This window comes from Metarhizium album (assembly GCF_000804445.1).
Source record: "Metarhizium album ARSEF 1941 chromosome Unknown scaffold_2, whole genome shotgun sequence".
Taxonomy (NCBI): domain Eukaryota; kingdom Fungi; phylum Ascomycota; class Sordariomycetes; order Hypocreales; family Clavicipitaceae; genus Metarhizium; species Metarhizium album.
The window spans coordinates 1,053,380-1,073,630 of NW_024467576.1; the positions used below are offsets into that span (position 1 = coordinate 1,053,380).

At 53.5% G+C, this 20,251-nt stretch overlaps 7 protein-coding genes across 7 annotated transcripts; 4 read left to right on the forward strand and 3 right to left on the reverse strand.

Annotated features, from left to right (window-relative positions):
* Positions 1-349: 349 nt before the first annotated feature.
* Positions 350-3,512, forward strand: MAM_01437 (serine/threonine protein kinase; the record flags this gene model as incomplete). The annotated part of the gene is made up of 3 exons (XM_040820236.1): positions 350-1,259; positions 1,325-1,422; positions 1,479-3,512. The coding sequence occupies 3 exons, from the start codon at positions 350-352 to the stop codon at positions 3,510-3,512; spliced, it is 3,042 nt and encodes a 1,013-aa protein (XP_040681724.1).
* Positions 3,513-3,798: 286 nt separating this feature from the next.
* MAM_01438 (WD40/YVTN repeat-like-containing domain protein) lies at positions 3,799-5,268 on the forward strand (the record flags this gene model as incomplete). The annotated part of the gene is made up of 1 exon (XM_040820237.1): positions 3,799-5,268. One exon carries the CDS (start codon positions 3,799-3,801, stop codon positions 5,266-5,268), a length of 1,470 nt encoding a protein of 489 aa, XP_040681725.1.
* Positions 5,269-10,841: 5,573 nt separating this feature from the next.
* MAM_01439 (uncharacterized protein) lies at positions 10,842-12,029 on the forward strand (the record flags this gene model as incomplete). The annotated part of the gene is made up of 1 exon (XM_040820238.1): positions 10,842-12,029. The coding sequence occupies one exon, from the start codon at positions 10,842-10,844 to the stop codon at positions 12,027-12,029; it is 1,188 nt and encodes a 395-aa protein (XP_040681726.1).
* Positions 12,030-12,826: 797 nt separating this feature from the next.
* Positions 12,827-13,123, reverse strand: MAM_01440 (NADH:ubiquinone oxidoreductase, B12 subunit; the record flags this gene model as incomplete). The annotated part of the gene is made up of 2 exons (XM_040820239.1): positions 12,827-12,980; positions 13,053-13,123. 2 exons carry the CDS (start codon positions 13,121-13,123, stop codon positions 12,827-12,829), a joined length of 225 nt encoding a protein of 74 aa, XP_040681727.1.
* Positions 13,124-14,030: 907 nt separating this feature from the next.
* MAM_01441 (uncharacterized protein) lies at positions 14,031-14,516 on the reverse strand (the record flags this gene model as incomplete). The annotated part of the gene is made up of 1 exon (XM_040820240.1): positions 14,031-14,516. The coding sequence occupies one exon, from the start codon at positions 14,514-14,516 to the stop codon at positions 14,031-14,033; it is 486 nt and encodes a 161-aa protein (XP_040681728.1).
* Positions 14,517-14,813: 297 nt separating this feature from the next.
* On the forward strand, positions 14,814-16,347 carry MAM_01442 (CCR4-NOT transcription complex subunit 7; the record flags this gene model as incomplete). The annotated part of the gene is made up of 2 exons (XM_040820241.1): positions 14,814-15,242; positions 15,322-16,347. The coding sequence occupies 2 exons, from the start codon at positions 14,814-14,816 to the stop codon at positions 16,345-16,347; spliced, it is 1,455 nt and encodes a 484-aa protein (XP_040681729.1).
* A 777-nt stretch (positions 16,348-17,124) lies between these two features.
* Positions 17,125-18,472, reverse strand: MAM_01443 (negative regulation of gluconeogenesis; the record flags this gene model as incomplete). The annotated part of the gene is made up of 3 exons (XM_040820242.1): positions 17,125-17,751; positions 17,805-18,344; positions 18,422-18,472. The coding sequence occupies 3 exons, from the start codon at positions 18,470-18,472 to the stop codon at positions 17,125-17,127; spliced, it is 1,218 nt and encodes a 405-aa protein (XP_040681730.1).
* Between the last annotated feature and the right edge of the window lie 1,779 nt (positions 18,473-20,251).

Consider the following 20,251-nt stretch of genomic DNA (forward strand, 5'->3'; position numbering starts at 1 on the left):
AGCAATGGACGTGGGGACTGTGGTCCTGGGCTTCATGGCGCCGAGTTGCCGGCCCACTGGTGCCTGAGCAAAGTTGTTCCGGGTTAGACTAGACCATGCATGAAGTTGAAATCCCGATGCTTGGCTCTGCTGTGGCAATCATTATGCCTACTCCTCGTCCCATCACCATCGTCCATCTTGACTGAAAAGACTGCCCCGGGTTGGAAACATTACCAGCTGGCTCATACGCTTTTGCCAATGCCTTGATCGCCGACATTTGCGGCTCGTCGCTACTCTCCTCAAACGACAGGCAGTGCAGGCAACCCCAGACCTGCTTGCGAGGCCAAACACCGTCTCGAACCTCGACATAATGACCTCGTACGGCCATCAAGCCGCGCCTCACCAGGCCTCGAGACATGCACACCACGGAGGGTACTCATCGCAGGCTGCCCTGTCGCATGGCGGCGCGCCGGCTGGCACTTTCTCCCCTGGCACCAAGATACAGGTTGGCAGCCATCGAGTCGTCATTCAGAAATACCTATCAGAAGGGGGCTTTGCTCATGTCTACTTGGTCAAACTCCCCAAACCCGTTGACGGTACTGATCTGGCGGTTCTGAAGCGCGTTGCTGTTCCCGACAAAGAAACGTTGAGGGGTATGCGTACCGAGGTTGAGACCATGAAACGCCTCAAGGGACATCGGCCGATTGTGACGTATATCGACTCCCACGCGTCAGAACTGAGAGGTGGCGGTTATGAGGTTTTTCTCCTCATGGAGTATTGTGACGGTGGCGGCTTGATTGACTTCATGAACACACGCTTGCAACATCGCCTGACGGAACCCGAGATCTTGCATATTTTCTCCGACATTGCCGAGGGCGTTGCTTGCATGCACTATCTCAAACCTGCCCTCCTGCATCGAGACTTGAAAGTTGAAAATGTTCTCATTGTAAACCGCCGGTCGTCGAAGCGATTCAAACTGTGCGACTTCGGATCTTCCGCCCCTCCACGAGCTGCACCGACGACCGTAGTGGAGTGCCGACTCATGGACGAGGACGTTCAGAAGCACACGACACTGCAGTATCGAGCCCCCGAAATGGTGGACGTATATAGAAAACAACCTCTCAACGAAAAGTCGGATGTTTGGGCCTTGGGTGTGCTGTTGTATAAATTGTGCTATTACACTACGCCTTTTGAGGACCAAGGACAGTTGGCCATTTTGAACGCTAGTTTCAAGTATCCCAGCCATCCTATCTTCTCGGACAGACTGAAGAAGCTGATTGGTATGGAGTTGCATCTTTTTTTTCCCTGCGAGACTTGTTACGCCGAAAACACTGACAAGTCTCAGGGTCCATGTTGGAAGAGAACATGCAGTCTCGGCCGAACATTTACCAAGTCCTCAAGGAAGCATGTGCCATGCAGGGCAGGCAAGTTCCTATTCACGATGTAAGTCGCGACATGAATGGAAAGCCTTTTTTTTTCGTACCTAACACGGCCTCAAGATATATTCTACGCAAGCGAAACAAGACTCGAGACCTCCAAGTCAACCGTCGCCCATTAAGCCTAGTCAAGGCCAGCAAGCTGCCGTCGTAGGCGCAGTGTACTCGCCGCCTGATCGAGAAGAGCAGAACATTCCCGATATTGTGCCCATGCGACGAGGTCGTCCTACGGTTTCACCCGGACCACCAATCCAAGACTCGTCCCGAAAAGTTACTGCAGGTGATCCCTTTGCTGCCCTTGATGCAACGAGTGGCAAAAAGGCTCCAGAGGCCGATGAGTTATCTGCGCGTTTCCCGACTTTGGACCAGTTCTCTCTCCTCCACGACAAGGGAGCCAAATTTAATTTCGACTCATCAGCAATCTCAGCACAGTCTCAACAAGCTCCACCAGACCAACAAACTGCCGAGGATCTAGCTGACGACGCATTTGCCTCGCTACAACAGAGTCCCGGAAAACTGGCTTCGTCTTCACGCCCTCCCTCTGTCACGCCCACTACACAACGACAGTCTAAACAATTTCCCATGCCTCCGGTTGACCGGCCTCCGTCGAACACACCGTCAGGACCCGTAGACACAGAGCAGAGCAAACCCAGTCGGGCATCTTCAACAATCAACAGTATTCCTCCTGCTCAGACTAATACAAAATATGTCTCAACTGGAACGATGACTTCTGAATACTCTTCTAGAGCGCCAACACCTCAATTCGAGAAAAGCTCAGAATACAGTCCTCCTGAACGGACCTCGTCCAGAGCAAACCCGGATGCGCTGTCTTTTAATTCTCGCCCCCACCACCTCAGGCAACCATCTCTCTCGTCACGGCCGTCTTTGGAGGATCATCGCATTCAGGCCCAGTCTACGGATTCTAGGCCGAGATTATCAATACCAGTCAGCCGACCACGTCCCGCCAGCACCAGTTTTGAGTCCAGCACTCTTGATTTCCTGAGGGAAAGGGAGTTGGTTGCCAAGAACTCAAAGATGGCGGTACATTCATCGGTACAGGGTCTACAGCCGTCTGCCGTTGCGCCTCAGACAGTCAGAGTGGAGGGTAGAAAGCAATCGGAAGAAAGCCTGCTGATAGACGTTGCGAACTCCCCAGTGAAAACTCGAGATGAACAGACGCAATTCGATCGGAGATCGTCTGTTTCAACGGCCCCAGCTCCTAGGAAACTGGCAGGCAAATTTAATGATGCTTTCAACCGATTTGAAGGCGCTTCACCTCAGGAATCGGCAGGGGTAAACCAATCTGACCCGTTTGAGGTGCCGCAAACATCTGCAATACGCAATGATGCAATCGTTACACCAAGGCAGGAACCGGGCACGGATCCTAGTGCCAATGCCCTGATTGATATTGATGATGACTGCATGACACCAGAAATGAGGCGTGAACTAGAACGGCAAAAGCTGGAAGAAGAAGAGAAGCGAGTTGCGGCAGCTCAAGCTGAATACCGGAATCGGGTCGACTCATCCGGCAAACCGGTACCCGGCCCCAAGATCGTGGGATCTTCACAAGGCAAATCTAGCACGATTCAGACTCGCGTGCAGAACTTACTCAGTGAGGACCGGAAACAGAACCCTACACAAAGGACTGCCCACGGTTATGGCAAGTACACTGATGACCAGTCCGTGGCGCCCTCTGGTCAGAATTCAGCGCCAAGTTCTGTGCGCAAGCCAATGACATCTAAGCCAACCAAGGCTGTACCCTCCAGTGACACCGGATCAAGCACACTTCCTCCGTCTCATTCAATGCCAGCACAAACACAGCCAAGATCTACGAGACAAAAGCCGCCTGCTCCGAAGAAGAAGCCCATTCATCTAAACAGCTTCCCAGCAGGCGCTCGTCCGCCATCACCAACTAAACAGAGCCAGCTTGCCCAGTCTGAGCACCTGATAGCGGTGGACCTTCCAAGTCAACCTGTTCTCGAGATGTCAACCCAGGATAAGGAAGACTATATCAGAGATTTTACAAAGCGATTTCCCAGTCTAGGTACAATGGAGACGGAGTCTCAAGGCCATCGTGGTAGTAGGTCTCAACAATGAACGGCCTCGGCGGGGTTTGGAATATGACGTATTTTAGTGATAGAATAAGCATATATATGAACAAGTGCCGTGCACATTTATGAGTCAGCAGCGCACCCAAAACGAAACGTCGTGAACCCGTGCTGTACTCGACATGTTTTGTGATCCGACCCACTCGAGCGCTTATCTTATCAGTTCTCCATTGGCGGCCTTTTTTTTTTCTTTGGCCCTTTCCAGTACCATCAACGCACACCACAACCTTGCATCATCCCGTTGGTCAAGCAGCATCTCATCGTAAGATTATTAAATGGCGAAAAGGAAGAGAGACGTCGTCGACAAAGACGCCCGTGCCACAACTAAGCCTTTTTCATCCAAAAAATCAAAAGCCGCCAACGGCAAACCGAAGTCAAGATCGTCCTCGCCACTCGACCCAGAAACCATCCAGATCGTTGTCGGGTCCTATGACCAAGTCCTGCACGGCTTAACTGCCACGATTTCTGACGGCAAGGCCGAATTCGCAGATACCTTCCTTTTCAATGCGCATAACTCGGCTATCCGATGCGTAGCCGTTTCGCCTCCGTCTGTGGCGACCCCAGGACAGACGCAGAAGGTCTTTTTGGCCTCGGGAAGCACAGACGAACGAATCCACATCTACAATCTATCAGCGCACCCTCCTAGTCGGAAGAACCAAGATCTTCTCGCCAAAGTTACGCCTCGGCCCATTCTTGAGAATGCAAAAAATAGAGAAATGGGGACATTGTTCCACCATGCCTCGACAATCACGGCGCTTCGATTTCCGTCGAGATCAAAACTCCTCACTGCGAGTGAAGACTCCACGATTGCGGTTGCTAGAACAAGAGATTGGTCGGTTTTAAGCACCATCAAAGCACCTGTTCCCAAGGCCCACGGGAGACCGAGCGGGGACACTGCGCCTCTTGGGGCGACTCCCTCGGGTGTGAATGACTTTGCCATCCACCCCAGTATGAAGCTGATGATTAGTGTCTCCAAGGGTGAAAAATGCATGCGTTTGTGGAACCTGGTCACCGGCAAGAAGGCGGGCGTTCTAAGCTTCAGCAAAGACATGCTGCAGGAGATTGGAGAGGGAAGACACTCTACGGGGGAAGGGAGAAAGGTTGTCTGGGGAAGTGTGGATGGTGCGGATGAGTTTGCCGTAGGATTCGACCGCGACGTGGTGGTCTTTGGGATGGACAGCGTGCCCAAGTGTCGTGTTATGACGGGGCAGAGGACCAAGGTCCATCAGTTTATCTATGTCAGCGCTGACGAAACGTCGCTTTTGGCGGTCGCCACCGAAGCCGGACAGATACTCTTCTTTTCCACCAAGGAGGAGGACTTGTTGCCACCAGGGGAAGTCAATGGCAAGAAGGGGACCTTGCCCAGTGCCAAGCTGGTGGGATTCGTGGGTGGGAAGGCAGAGAGCATGTCTGGCCGGATAAAGGATGTCGTGGTTCTATCCAGCAGGGTTAATAAGGGGATACTGTACTTGGTCGGAGCAGGCAGCGAGGGCAAGGTTCGGGTGTGGACGTTGCAGGCAAATGATTTGATTGCTGCTGCTGCGAAGGAAAAGGCGGGCGAGGAACCAATTGGCAAACTGGTGGGCACATTTGAGTCGCAGAATCGCATTACGTGTTTGGCGGGATATGTGATGATTCCACGGCCAGACGGGGTGGAGGATAGTGAGGACGAGGGAGAGGAGGATGCTGATGACGACGACGACGAAGGCGAAGACGAAACTGATGGTAGTGAAGATGATGAGTAGTGTACATTTGTTACTATCGTCACCCAAAAGATGACCGGCAGCTCGTCCAGTCGTCGTTCTGGGCCCGGACTGCCCTGGACAACTGAGGCAAATCCATGATGCACAATTGAAAGTCGATATTCCGAGATATCGCACGACAGAGCCAGTCCCATGTTTGTCTCGGTTAGAAGCTGAGGGGGACAGACTACCACTGTCCGTACGGGCGGCTTTGCCCTCGGTCCTCGGCGAAGCCAAGGATCACAGCAACGATGCCAGCTCCAATTTCAGATCAATCATGCAGCACACTCTTCTCCATCACGTACGAATACGCTGCACGTCAGCAGCTGTTTTCTTGTCCAAGTTCTTTGGCCAGATGTGTCGCTGTCGGCCGGAGAATAGTTTAGGTCCCGTCATGTCCGTGTCTGCCAGGCCGAAGCTTTCGCACGAGACAGAATGAAGTGCATGTCCGATCGGCTCACCGAGTCTCAGTCGAACGCAGGGCCTTGTATTGTATCCCAAGTTATTCGGATCTGCGGAGTCGCAAGATGATCGTGGACCAGAATTTGCACATTAGTGCCTGGGAGTCTACCGCTACGGTTCCACTGCAAGTCTTTGGCCCGCCATCGTGGATTACCGGCCATGATTTAATCTCAGCAAACAAGCAGATGGATGCTGAGTTTGACATGTTTTGTGACTTTGGCCGCTCAGAAGGGTTCCGGCAGGCCTTTTGGGTGATATAACAGCCGAAGATACGCTCCAAGGCAAACCAGGCCCTTGCGTCTGGGGTGCAAGATTGGGCGCCCCAGTACTCAAAGAGGCACGAGCAGGATAGATTGCCAGCTCAGTCAAAGGATCGAAAGAAAAACGGCGCTGGTCATAGGACTACTTGCTACTCTGCCTTGGGCGTTGCAGTGCTCTCCGCCATCTTCTGCAGGTCATGTCCTCTCTTCCACACAGGCCCAATTTGGCTTCCCGTCTCGATCATCGCCGCTGGTCGCCACCCTCCCGACTCTTCCTCAACAGACGTCGGCTGGGCCCTGCTTCTCTTTACCTTGCATTTCTTGCAGCGATGTGCTGTACTCGCCGCCTTTTGACGTCTGACTTGGATTCGCCTGTGCCACGCTGCTCACGTAGCTCAGAACGTCTTTAAATACTTATTGTTCGGAGTCCCAAGCCGACAGCCGCCACTGCTTCGCTGACTCCCTTCTTGATCGCCCCCAACTTGGGAGGGGTTCGCGTCCATGCTGAAGACAGTCTGTGGCAAGACTGCAGCTTGGCGTGTCGAGACGTGTGTACTATGGAACATGGAATCGAAGACGGCAGCAACGACATTGCCAATCCATCGAGGTGCCAATATTTCATGTCGCTGCATGACGTGCAAACAACGACGATTGCCGTCAGGACATGTTCGTGGGTGAGCAACATTCTGCTGTGCGTCACGTGCCGAGAAGCGGAGCCTCTGTCACTTGCAGTTGATTGCTCAGCCCCATTTGCTGCTGCGAATCCACGGGCCGGGCCGCGTTTCCACTTCATCCAATTGGTCTTGACGCCAGATACGCCTTGAGCCGCGTCTCGCCAGCCAGGTTGTCAATTTTGCCTCCAGGAACCCTTCACCCTCTAGCTCCTTGGAAAAGGGGCTCTCATTTTCTGGATGGTTTAGGATCTTCTTGGAGCCCACCAGCTCTGGCCTACCTTGCGACCTAGCGAGAGAGTCGAACTAAGTATCATCGTCAGGGTCAGCTTGAAATCGAATACAGTATCCCGGATGGCTTGGCCGATCCATCGCTTGCCTCCATGTGAGCAACCCCTTGGATCCCTACCAATTCTGCGCGGCCCATGGTAGCAGATTCCCTCTGATATCTCACCGGATAAGGATGGTCGTACCAGTTTCGAAGAGTCGCGGCTACAAGTGGCGTCGCATGAATCTTGCATATCTATACATGCTCCCCGCGCATGAATCGTGCCGCGACGACCGGGTCACCCGTAGAAGACAGGTAGTTATACAGTATTCTCGGGGCTCCTGCCTGCCGGAGCCACCACTCCTGCGGAGAGGGCAACATTGAATCCCGCCTCGGCCTCCGTGCTGGGATCTCGCAGCAAACCACCTTGGGCTTTCTAATCTCTTCTGGTGAGCGCAAATCGCTGTGGTAGAGCACTGTCGGCAACTCCCCTGTACCATCGCTATTTGGAGACTGGTGTGGCCGATGTTTTGCTCACGCACTGCAGCCGGAGCACCGGGGGTAAGCTGACCGCAAGCCAGTTTCGTGACATGGTCTGTTTACATTTGCAACGACAGAAGCAGTCAGGAGACTGACGAGATAAAGGTGGCAAAAGGCGTGGGATTTGGCTTGATTTAATCAGGTGTGATTTGATTCTACATGACGAGATCAAGCCAAGGTAGGTATATGCCTGTCACCTTGGATGCTCAGACGGTCACATGGCTGTGTTGTTCCGTATCGTTGATTGATAAATGTGCCAAGACATACGACCAAGCGCTGCCGGCTGTCGCTTCCGCTCCTGCAAAGACCGGGTGTATATTTGTTGGCTTCTGCTACCACCACAGGGATGTTGGTGACAAAAGAGCTGTAATCACGCCAGAATGCTGCTGCATAATAGAAGCCTGTGGCCGCGAGGACCCTTCGGAAACCCGAGGACCTTTAATATAAAAGTGTTTTATATGCTGAATTGAGCCAAAGTGCTCCAAGCCCTCAGACGGGCCCTTGTCACAGTAACACGGAACTTGCGGTCAAGAGCCTCAACCACATGACTTGCTGTGATGCACAAAGGTTGCAGCCATCACGATGCCCGCCCTCGGAGACAAAGCAACTCGTTGATGACCTTTATCCGGGTCCGGTTCCACCCATAGCTATCTTCATGTATCAGTAGCCCTCGTTAGTCGGGCCCTCTAATTGAGGGACCAAGGACCTTTAAGACCGCGCGATGTTATTTTGTGAACCGAGTTCGTTCTCTTGCTCCAAGCCGAGTTATCACTCACCATCGTGATCCCGCCCTTGTCACACCCATGGCCTCTTGGGGATGTGTGCATCACACAATCGACCATGGTCACGTGACCACCCTCGACATGTAGCATGCACTCAAGTTGTAGCTTTACGTGTTGCACAGCCCTACAGACATGGATTGCCAAAATTGAATTTCCTGTGCATCCTGCGCCTTACGACGGATTCAAGAAACAAATTGTCCGACTTTTGTGGTTACCGTTGCGGCCAGCAGCTGGCAATCGTGCTTACTGCATCTCGAGAGAAGCCGCTTTGTCACCCACGACACCACACGAGGCGAGCATGAAAACGCCTGAGCCGGCCGGGTTTCCTGATTGATCCATGTCCTGTTAATAATTTCCCAACAAAGCTTGCAGATGGTGCTCTGGGTTAGCAACAATTACAGCGATAACCTCCGAACAATAGTCGGCCTGCATTCCAAGGCTGCCTTGTTCTCATGTGGGATCCATCGGTTATGCACGAGACAAGGCGGGGAGAGAGAACCGTCCAGAGTAAACCCCGTTTGCGTCGTAGACGGGAGGCGCAGTGGGAAGTTCCATGTTGAACCTAGGCGTTGACAAGATTTGAAGTGGATACGGAAAAAAACACGTCTGTGACGATCCCATGTTATAGCGATTCGGCGCGTTCCTCTAGGGTCAAGTACCTTCTACATATATAAAGTATATCAGAATTGACTTTTTTTGCTGTAGCAATTTTCTGTGTAGGATTTTACTGGGTATCACATATGAGCCAAAAGCTATACTTGTAGTAAAGATAGATACACCCCCTTGATACTGCCTTTTTAGCCTTATCGCGCTAACAAAAGTTTATTCTTCCCAAAAGGGCAGGTTATAACGATGGGAAAGGTTATCGCCATAGGCCTGGTCTACTGTGCCAAAGAAAAGCAGCAGAGGCAGAGCACTTGACGGTTTCGAACATGAAAACTCCGTACGGATGGAGGATCACGACGGAATCCTAGATGCTCAGCCACCAGATTAATGGGGCTCTTGGGATGTCGAGTGGCGGCACGGGCGGGGCGGGCAGCTGAGAGCTACAGACAGCCGCCACTTGTCGCCGGGCGCCGGATGGCAGGTCTGGCGGTCCAGCAAGGTCCAATCGCGGGGCTGCAGGCGAACGGGAGCTCCGCACTGCTCCACCAGACTTGTGCACCAAGTCGATGCTCCGTACAAATACGGGCGATTTTAGTACTGTCTGGGCTGACAGCTGGCTGCGCGGCTGCCTGGCAGCTGCTGGGCAAGCTCGGCAGCCGTCCTTGCAGGTGCACCTGCGACTGCAATTCGTATCTCCGGTCAGAGTTTATAGAGTGCCCAAGTGTCGAAGCATGTTTACCTCCTCTCTCTCGCCCTTCACCTTGACCATCCAAGAGAGCTTCTTTCACCAAGACATTAGCCGCCACTGCATACTCAGGCACCTTTGCGAGCGAATAGCGACTGCCTCGACGGCCATTCCCTTCCGCCGTGCCGAGGCCTCCTGGCTCGTCCATCAGCTTGTTGCTACTGGCCGCATGGGCCTCCGACATTCCATCCGCCGACCCGCCGGTGACACCACATGCCAACATTGGGCTGACGACTTCAAGAAAAAGCTGCCCAGCCAGCGAAGCCTGGTTTTCGAGCTAGCTTCATTGCTGCTAGTACCTTCTGATCCATTCAACGTCCCAGAGACGGCCGGCTGTCGATTGGCATTGTTCGGGCTCGGCTCCTCACCACCAAAACCAGAGATCTGCAATAACCACCAAATCACCCTCCTTTAGCCAGGGATCCGGTGTTTCATTCATCCACGACCGCCTCCACATCACCGCTTTTGTGTCGGGTCGCCCTTGGAGGGTTCTCGCCGGAGACATTCATTGGCATTATCAACAAACTTATCGTTACCGTCGCCGCCTTGGGGAGTTCAATCGTCGCCCCGTGCACCGCGAAAAGCTTTGCCTCTGCATTCCTCACCCGTCGCCTGTCTTCTTCTCTTCTTTTTTGTCTCCTTTTCTCTCTTCCCCTTTTTATCCTTCTTCATATCTGGTTTCTGCCTCCTCAGGCTCTTTCTCTTTGCTTTTTTCGTTCCTCATCAAAGCCCACGTCTCCTTCGATTCAAACACTTTGACGGGCAGCTTCAGACGACTGCGCATCATTGTATAAGCCATCAGCTGGCACTTGGTCCACCTATTCGGACGACAAAAGGACCGGGGTTGCACCATCAATGTAATAGTATCAAACCCCCACTTCCGACGCCATGCAACCGTCTGCATCCCTAGTCAACGACCCATCTTCGCCATGTCCGTCCCCCATCCAGGGGCCAGTTGTGTTCTACAACAGCTCTCATATGAGCACCCTTGGATCTACCGATTCATCCTCTTTTAATACAGCCGTAGTCTGCCTTGATGAGAATTCGTTTCGTCCGCCGTCTCTGCCAACAACAGCCTTTGTCCAAAGACAATCTTGGACTGAGCCAGCCTCTCCGACAAGACGATCACCGCTACGGAAGTCTGCTGTTCCAGGAGACGCACAGAGCTCGGACGAGGACGACGTGTTTCCAGTTCCGGGTTCACCGTCTACGCTCAATTACTTGCGCAGACACAGGGCAAAGATGTCTTTGACGGGTGATAAAAAGGGCAGGGAGATAACAGAGAGATCCCAAGCTCGGCCCGGTGCTTGGTACATGAGACGATCTAACAAGGTTGTCGCAGACAGTGTAGCAGAGCATCAGACGGCATCGCATGAATCCACGCCTACCAAATTGCGGAGCTCTCCAACTGCTGCCGCCCTATCACCTCCAGCCAAGATTACTGGGCAAACCGTCACTCCTCCAAGTTCACCATCCCGGTTCTCCTTTTTTAACATGACCTCGACGCTGAAGAGTCTCGCGTCGTCTCCAGTATCGGTGCCTCAGGATGACGAGCTCATGAATATCGACATTGACTCTGCTCTATTTCCTGGTGGCTCACCGTCCAGCAGTGAAACCTTCTCGCCAGCGGCTTTCAAGAATTTGCAGATGAACGCCCTTGGCTTGCTGCGAAAGTTTCAGGCAGCGTACCAACATAAAGCCATGGCATGCCAGGAGCTTTGTGCCGAGAAGGATGCCCAAGCAGAGGAGAAAATCGAGACCGAGACTCGAGTTGCTCATCTGAAGGCGCAGTTGGAAGTCATGGCTCACAAAGTCACGGAGACAGAAGTCAGAATGCAAGCTTTGCTGGAGGAACTCGGTCGCGAAAAGAGACTTCGAGCAGGGGAAAGAAGCGCCAGGGAAGGCAGCATCTTATCCTCCGGTATGTCGACTACATCCGAGGATCTCGGCGTGGAAGACGACCAGAGGACGAAATACCGCCGGCGAAGCGGTGGAGCCACCAAATTCGACGAAGCAAGCCTCGACACTGATGACGAAAGTATAGATGAAGTCAGTGTATTTTCGAGGTCACGCAGTCCCACGCTGCCAGCTAGTCTGTCCGAATCTCAAGTCAATCACTTCCACCAGAATTCAATACCACCGATATCAAAGCCGATCATGCTGGAGCCGCCTCGTTCGACGCGCCAGTCGTCCCAATCCCAAATGTCTACCTTTCAAAAGCTGTTCAAAGGAATGTCAGGCGATCCCGGCAGGGACAGTGAGCGAGCTATGGTACAGGCCTGTCAGAATTGCAAGGGCCAAGACGCCACCGTGGCTTGGGACACGGCTAGTTTGTTAAGACACGAGAACATGGGCTTAAAGAGGCGGGTGGGGGAGCTGGAGAATGCTGTTGACGAGGCACTAAACGCCGTTATGGGCCTGCAGGTGTGACAAGGTTGCATGCAGACGGGCATCATGTGTTGTGTTGATGAAAGATGCTGTCTAGTCTATGGTTGGCGGCAAAGGGTCTACCCTCGGAAGGGGCGTTTGATTTGTGTTACGTATGATGATGGATAGATGTGCATATACCCTATGATGATGAAGGACATTTTAGTCAGCCGTCTCCTATCACGATAGTTATTGTGCTCACAACACGATAATTAAAATGGTTCTGTGCGGATGTCATTGGCATGGCAGAAATGGGATTTCGGCCATGAAATTTTCTTGATTCAGAATATCGCATTGCAAATATTGGATATTACGAAGGGTCTTGTCTACTTCCAATGATCTATTACGCCGGTTCGAGCGAAGATCAGGATTCGATTCGTCATTTCTGCTCCCATCGGAGTATGGTCACGTAGCAGGGTCAAAAAGGGCACTAATAAACGGTGGTCACTGGCTCGCTTCATCCTCACTTCTCAGCGTAGAGCAATTCTCTAGCAAAACTTCAAATCTTGTACCACCGACCGTGCGCTTCCACGCAACAGTCCCGTATCAGAAACGCCCCCAAAGTCCGAGGCCACTTTGCATCAATAGCTCTAGCCCATCTCATACACAGCTTGAGCGAAATGCTGAGCAAAAAAAAAGCCAGCTCTTTAGTTTTTCTCGGCCGCTCATATATATATGTACATCAAATTCCTGGTCCCACACCCAATATCTCGGGACGTACAAAATTGCCCTCTCGCGTTGGCCTTGAGCTCTCAAGTTCCCCCCATGTCATGTCGTGTCTTTCTTCGCCGGTGGTATGTTTAGTGGTGGGCCTCGCCGTGGTGCTCGTCCTCCATGAAGAAGTGCTCGTAGACGCAGTATCCGGCGAAAGCAACGGTGGCGGTGCCCAGGCCGGGCAGGGAGCCCTTGAAGCGGTTGAAGCGGGAGAAGGTGCCCGTGTATCTCCAGGCCTCGCTGCAGTTTCATCAAAGTCAGCATCCAGCGTTCGGTATCGGTTGAGGCTGTGGGGGTTCGACCGGGACGTACGCTCGCTCCCAGGGGTCGTATCGCGGCTGGCCGGCGGCCTCTTTGAATGCTCGCATGTTGAAGCCGGTCATGTTGGCCTTGGACCCGCGGGCCGCTCGGAGCAGTCTGGTTTGTTGGGCGTTAGCTACTATTTGTCTTCTTGCGGCATGCACGCGGGGGGGGCAGGGCAGGGCTGGGGAGGTGTCGTCTGGTCGTTGGCGCAGGCGGCTAGTTGCGTGGCAATCGTACCTGGTAGGAAGCATCGTTTCCAATTGAGCCGCCTACGGCCAGTGGGCGACGGAATTGGTCGGGGTTGAGGAGAGTGCGTGATGATTGAGTTCGCTGTCCGAAGAAGGGCGGTTTGCGGCCTGCTTGGGATCCCGCAGAGTGGATATGGATCGTCGCTGATTCGCCGCTGGCCGGAACAACGTAGTTGCTGAACGCATGCGAGGCTCTGTAAGACCTGCCAAGCAGGCCGCGCACGGGCCACTTGCGATTTGGGCAGCCTCACCTGGAATCGGAGGCACACCGTCGAGACTTCTCGATCTCAACTCCGGCCGTTGGAGCATCAGACAAGACCGCCTCCCACCCGCCTTGGCCAGTTTACGCAGCGCATGTACAGGAACCGACGTGTGATTGTCTCTACAGCTACATCTTACTCGCCACCCCTGTCGACCGAATCCTAGGAGCACACGTGCACGCACGGAGTAGCTTCGCTGCGAACCCCCTCAATCGACGTCTCCAGACCGATACGAGTCTATCTGCAAGTCTCAACAGCGGCGGCCTACCTGTATTCCACTCTTTCACGGACATCCTGCCTCGAACTGTCGGGTTCCTTCTTATCTTGGATCCTCTTCCAGGCGAGTTCCTCGAACATCGTGCATCTCGGAACGCCCGTCGTTCTCCCTCGGAACAGCTTCAGTCGACACTTGCGCCTGTACTCAATGAATTTTGACCAGCACTCTTAGGTAGTGACGGTGCGCCATCCATATCCTGTTATCACTCAACAAGTTTGGGCACAGGCGTGCAGGCGTGCAGCGGAACAAGCAGGGCCAGTATCTTGGGAATTCGAACCGGAGCTTCACCAGCGATCACCACAGGCGCAGCTGCAACAGCTGCAACAGTCACCACGGTGTCCATCATCGCGTACTTCTCTGAATCCCTCCACCGGTTCCCCCAGTCCGCAACCTCCACGACACCCTTTTGGCCGGCGATCCGCATAGCAAGCATCGCCGCGGCAACAAAACTCATCTCCCAGACGCAATTACTATCAGCCGTACACAAGTTCGCTTCCATTTGAGCATCAAATACCTTGGCAATTAGTGTCTCGGCAAAGCCAACCGCAAAACCAAGCCAACCTTCAAACTCCCCTCTTCTCTTTATCCCCAAGGCGTACGGCCTTTCGACGATCTCGCTAGGGTGGATCTCGTGGATGTGGACCTCGCTACATATCTGACGGTGTTGAAAGGGGCCTTCACGAACCATCGCACAGCTTTCGCCCACAGAGAAGTCACCGATATCGATACTATTGTCGTCCGTGATCAGAGCATTCACATCGGCAATTTCTTGTTAGCCTTGGGTTGTTCCAAGAACAACGAGGACTGATTCTGCCTCGACAAAAATCATTCCGACCACCACTCTTTTGCCCCTCTCCGCCGTCGTCCACGATCACCTGTCAGTCACAATACCCGTCCATTCTTGACGACTACTGCGCAGTATAAACTGGCTTCAGCCCAGTCTTATTTCAACTACAGCCAGGCTTCTCCGTCACCTTCCTACCACATGCCGCCACCGATCCGGGGCTTTGGCGCCGGTCCTGGTGTTGGTGGGCCTTTCCACCAACCCGGCTTTCCTTCTCATGGGCAACCTCAAGGCGGGCCGATGGGTGGTAACCAATATCTAAATGCCAACACTCAGATAAGCTCCTTTGCTGGAGCTAACGGCAACGCCTTTGCCGGTCTTAACGGCTCAGGATTTGCTGACTCCGGTTTCGGCAGCCAAAGCGCTAGAATGGGCTTTGCGCATGGTCCCGCCGCTGGATTGCAGCAACCCCAACACGGAGGACAGGTGCAGCACAGTGTGTTGATGGAGCACCCGACAATGAGAGCCCAAACGAATAAGGGGAGAATACGAGAGGTGTGGAAACATAACCTAGAGGAAGAAATGGGGGTATTGAGAGACATTGTGGACAAGTATCCATATATTGCCATGGTAAGTCTCGCTTAAGCTTTATTCATGGTTGCCCACGTCAGCATGTCCACATTTGAATGCTAACGCTACAAAACAACAGGATACCGAATTCCCCGGAGTTGTTGCTAGACCTATGGGGTCATTCAGGGGCAAAAGTGATTATCACTATCAATGTCTACGGACGAACGTCGATATGCTCAAGGTTATCCAAATCGGCCTGACTCTGTTCAACGAGGAAGGCGAGACACCACCAGCAAGACCCGGACCGGATTTGGGATTGGGACCCAAAGCAATGAAGGCTGCCAGCCAGGGACCTTTCCCGTACTCGTGGCAATTCAATTTCAAATTCTCTCTCCAAGACGACATGTACAATGAAAAGTCTATCGAGTCGCTGCAACAGGCAGGCATTGATTTTAACCTTCTTGAACGAGATGGCATTGATCCCAAGGCCTTTGCGGCACTTCTCATTCCGTCGGGACTAGTATGTTTTGACGACGCCAGATGGATCTCCTTCCACGGAGGCTACGATTTCGGCTACCTAACAAAGTTGCTGATTTGTACGCCGCTGCCCAACGACGAGGCGCAGTTCGACAGCAAGATGAAGCTGTATTTTCCCACGACATACGATGTCAAACATCTCATGAAATACGCCATACGGCTGCACACTCAGGGATTCCTCACTCCCAATGACCCGGCTGTAGTTGAGATCTTGAACAAATTCGAACACAAGTCGGGCCTGGAAAACATTGCCGAGACGTTCAAGGTCAAGCGGATCGGGTCAGCGCATCAAGCTGGGTCAGACTCTCTTCTTACTGGCAAAGTGTTCTTCCAGATGCGGGATAGAATCTTCAACGGAGCGATACCTGAGGACCACATTGGTAGAGTCTGGGGTCTGGGGGTTCCCGAAGGTCCAATGGGCCCTATGATGCAGCATGCCGGCAACGACCTCGGCCAGAACGGCGGCACCCCAAGCACGCCCAACCAAGTGCCTGCTAGCCTCATCAGCAGTCCTGCGGCTGCACAGAATCACAACTCCAACGGGGTTATGTCGCACATGGGCCCTATGACTCCCGGGGGAGGTGGCGGCGTCTTTGGGAATTTTGCCTTTGCCGGCAACAGCAGATAGGGTTCTGCCCGAGGATGCCAGCTGCCGCCTATGTCGTAAGACGGAAGACCTAATACGCCCCCCTGACTTCTGGACCAATGGGATTGATGCCTCTCTGCACCCTGTAGCAGATGTAGTTGTTCGTCATGAGTCTATTTTGATATTGTTTGTTTCGCATGCATTTGGGTTTGTTTGGTCTGGTCAATGGGTGCTTGTCATCTTCCTCGTACACTTGATGACATATCCATCCGTCTCCCTGATTTGCTCTCTGATCGATCACTTGGGCTCGCTCAGTCGAAGACTGTAGATTTCTGGGAGTTTTGGGCGGTAACAGGGTCGGTTTGACACGTGGAGCGTATTGCAACGAATGGCTGCATTTGTCAAGTTGAAGTTGGGTGAATGGCCGAGGAGCTGGAATGAGATGGGAGATGTGTGCTGGTTCGACTGGTCTATCATCTGTCCATAGTTTCAAAGCGATCATGTATTGTAGCGTCGTGCGTCATGCAAAAGGGCCTCGTCGTCCCTTGGTACACTTTATTTTTCCCAGCTAGTTGAGATTGAGGGGAAGGTATGTAGTACTAACTTGTGTGTCTTGTGGCATTCATTCTGCTTTTGAAAACGCTGTGTCATAATGTTGTAGATGTACCCTTGAATGGTAAACGCCGCTTGTCCTGTACGCCAAAAAAAAAAAAGAGAGAAAAAAAGAAAGAAAAGGGAGGGAGAGATGTTTACGATGCATGCCAACAACTTCCTTACATGTTATCCCCGTAGTAACTGAACGGCCGACGAAACGGCCCCTTATGTGATGTAGACCTTCTTCAACCCTTCAGCGGCATACACCTCTCCAGTCTGGATATCCTTCACCAATGTGGGCGGCAGCCCCGCCTTCTTCGCTTGGTCCTGCAGCCTCTGTGATCCGTACACCCTTCCGTTCGGCAAGAGCATCAGGTCGTGTTCCACATGGCTCTTGGTATGATGCGCGTACGGCACGTTTCTGGCTAGCTCGTTCAGCTCTGTCGAGCAGATGGGACACACGCCGTGCCCGAGGGTCGAGGTCCCTTCGCCCTGATGCGAGGCAGATGAGTGGCATGCGGGCGTCTTGAGGGCGGATAGACCCGAGGAGAGGGCCACATGGAGGAGGGGAACGGACGGCAGAGCGAGGAGGTTGTTGTGCGCGGCGGTGAAGAGGTCAGCCAGCTCGGACCAGCGAGAGGGTTTGTAAAAGTCAGAGTATGCGGATGATGGGTGGCCCCCCGGGGGAAAGGCGAGGAGGCCGCATGCCTGGTGTACCTCCTTGGGGTACGTCTTCCAGTAGGGGATGAGGTACTTTTTGGCGTGGGCGATGGCTTCCAGAAGTTTGGGCTCGGATTGTGAGCGTATCAGTTCGACATACTGCTGGAGGCGGAGCATAAACTCTAGCTTACTCTGGGAGGCGTGTTAGTTTCTGTTGTGCGTGAAAGGGAGAGGTGGTGGTGTACCTCCATCTTCCGCAGCTCCTTCTTGTTGTCGGTACACCATGCTAGTGCCTCCGTGACGCTCCCGTTCAACAGCGCTCCTCGAATTCGACTCATGTTCACAAATGTGTCGACGTCGACTAGGTCCTGCATGCCCCTTTCTTCAGCCAGCTCGGCCGCGGTCTGGTTGAAGCCACGTCTCAGGAGGTAATCTGCCAGCAGGCGGTCTAACCGTCGTCGGCTCCACGCCTCGTACTTGACGTCATCTACGCTGCGCATCGAGTATAGTTCGTCGAGATGCGTGATGCGGGCGGCGGTTTGGTGGTGCAGGCGTGCCTCTTCCTCTGCGTACGTGGTGAGCTTCCGCTTGACTCCGCGCATTCGGGTGATCATGGCGTCAATGTTACGGAGGACATCCTGCTGTGAGGCTCGGCCGGACACGGCGGCCGTTGCAGAGTCCTTGAGCAGGGTCTTGAATGAGGATGTGTCTTTCTCGATGGTGAAGTGGGCAGAGCGGAAGTTCTTGCGGAGGAGTTCGTGGGGTAGACGCAGGAGCGGTTGGTCCTGTTGCGCGGCCATGCAGTGTCAGCTCGTGGTTGGGTGCCTTGTTCAGGGGGGTTTTGTTGGAGTGGGCTACGAACCAAGAGAAGGTGCTCGTGGTGTTTGAGCGTGGACTGCTCATAGTCGGCCATGATGTGTATCTGAGAAATACTACAGCGGAGGGGTGCGAGTGTGTCATTGATAAATCTAGGTTGGAGACCCCAACGACGAGAAGGTCGAGGTGAAGCGATGGAGGACGCCATCCGACGATGGGATGAGGCCAATGTCGGGGGGGTAGAAGGGGAGTTGCCGGTGGAGCCAACCGAAGTTGAAGTCTGGTACGGGAGTACTCGGTACATGACGTTTTATCTGGGTGGCGCGTCAGAAGCTTACCTCGGTACCTTGCCTGGGAGGAGATGACTGGGAATGATCCAGGTTGAGCGCGAGGCTCCTTTTTCAAACATCGTGCGGCATGGCGTTATGTTAGCCAGATGGTTTTCTCTGTCCTTCTATCTTTCTATCTCTTATAAAAAAGATAATGCCGACTTGTAGTTTTGCCATGGGCCAACGTACGGTACCAACGCGGAATGTTAGATGAGTAGGTACCCGGTACTCCGTACTTTTCAGGCCTCCAGCGGCAAAGTTTTGCAAAAACCAGGCCAGGCACACGCACACAGAGAAATAAACCCGACCAATGACTATAATCCATCAAAACGCAGCTCGAAAAGTAATTCATTCTGCGAAGTGGACCGCTTTCCAAACAGGATGGCGTGCTCGGTACTCTATTATGTCTGTGGAAATGTCAGGTAGCCCGCCAGGAAGACTGACTGAGACTACTAAACAAAACAAGCCCGCAGTTCAAGGATTTCAACGTGGCCTCAGCCGTGAAATGGACCAACCTGCGCACGATACTCCCGCTCCTACAAGCTGCAAATCGATTCACCGGCTGGCACTCAGCAAGGCGGCCACACAACGCCATCGCCTCGGTGTCACGGTCGTTGAGACATGCAGCTGGTATCGCTTTGATAAAAGTGCTGGACCATCGAGTTGTAACACACACGGTTCCAGAAATAACCTGTTTCACTCTGCTTTACCACCTCGCGTCAAGTGATGCGCTGGAGAACAACCTCCACCAGGCGGTGCGGCATCGACGGTGGCGTGCCTTTGCCTCGTCGAGCTTCAGGATACATAGTCGTAGGAATCAGGATGCAAGCCTCCCAGAGTCAACCCGAGAGGGTTACACGGGATTGGGCATCGGGCAGTACCGTACCTGACAGGCAGCAAGATAAGATGGGAGGTCTATCGACACGGCTGCCTTGCTGTTTGCCTGCTATGGCAAAAATGAGACAAGCACGTCACGTTTACCGTCCGGGGGCACGTGCAGCGAGAATTTGGAGGGCCCAGCAAGCGCACAAGCACACAATGAATGGAGTCATTGCATCTTAGTCCGGGAGAGGTTGTCCACGGCTGGATATGGCTGCCGTCCTGTGATTGTGACTGTGATGATGAAGCTCCAAAGACGAGAGGTTGAGCCGGGAGGAGGGCCACTTGCTCTGCTTCCTAGGTATGGAGTACAGACTCAAAGCACGACGCTTGGGCACGGAGCACGAGTACTCAGTACCGGGGCCTTCACCACGATTTCCTACCGGCTGTCCTGGGCCTGGCCCAGTGTATCGAGCAACGACGGCACATGATTGGCTGAAGAGCCTTTATTGCCTGAGGCAGCCACGTCACGCCGACTAGCTCGAGGCGAAGCGGCCTCTGGCTCCCCTCCTCCATGATTTTATCATTTGCGTCTCGCGCTGCACGTGTTCCACATCCCTCTCCGCCGCGTGACCCAGCAAGTCGATCGACCAACTGCCTGCTCGCCCACCTCGCCCACCCACCTTGCGAGGGAGACGAAAGCAGACGGCAGACCAGGCAGGTCACCA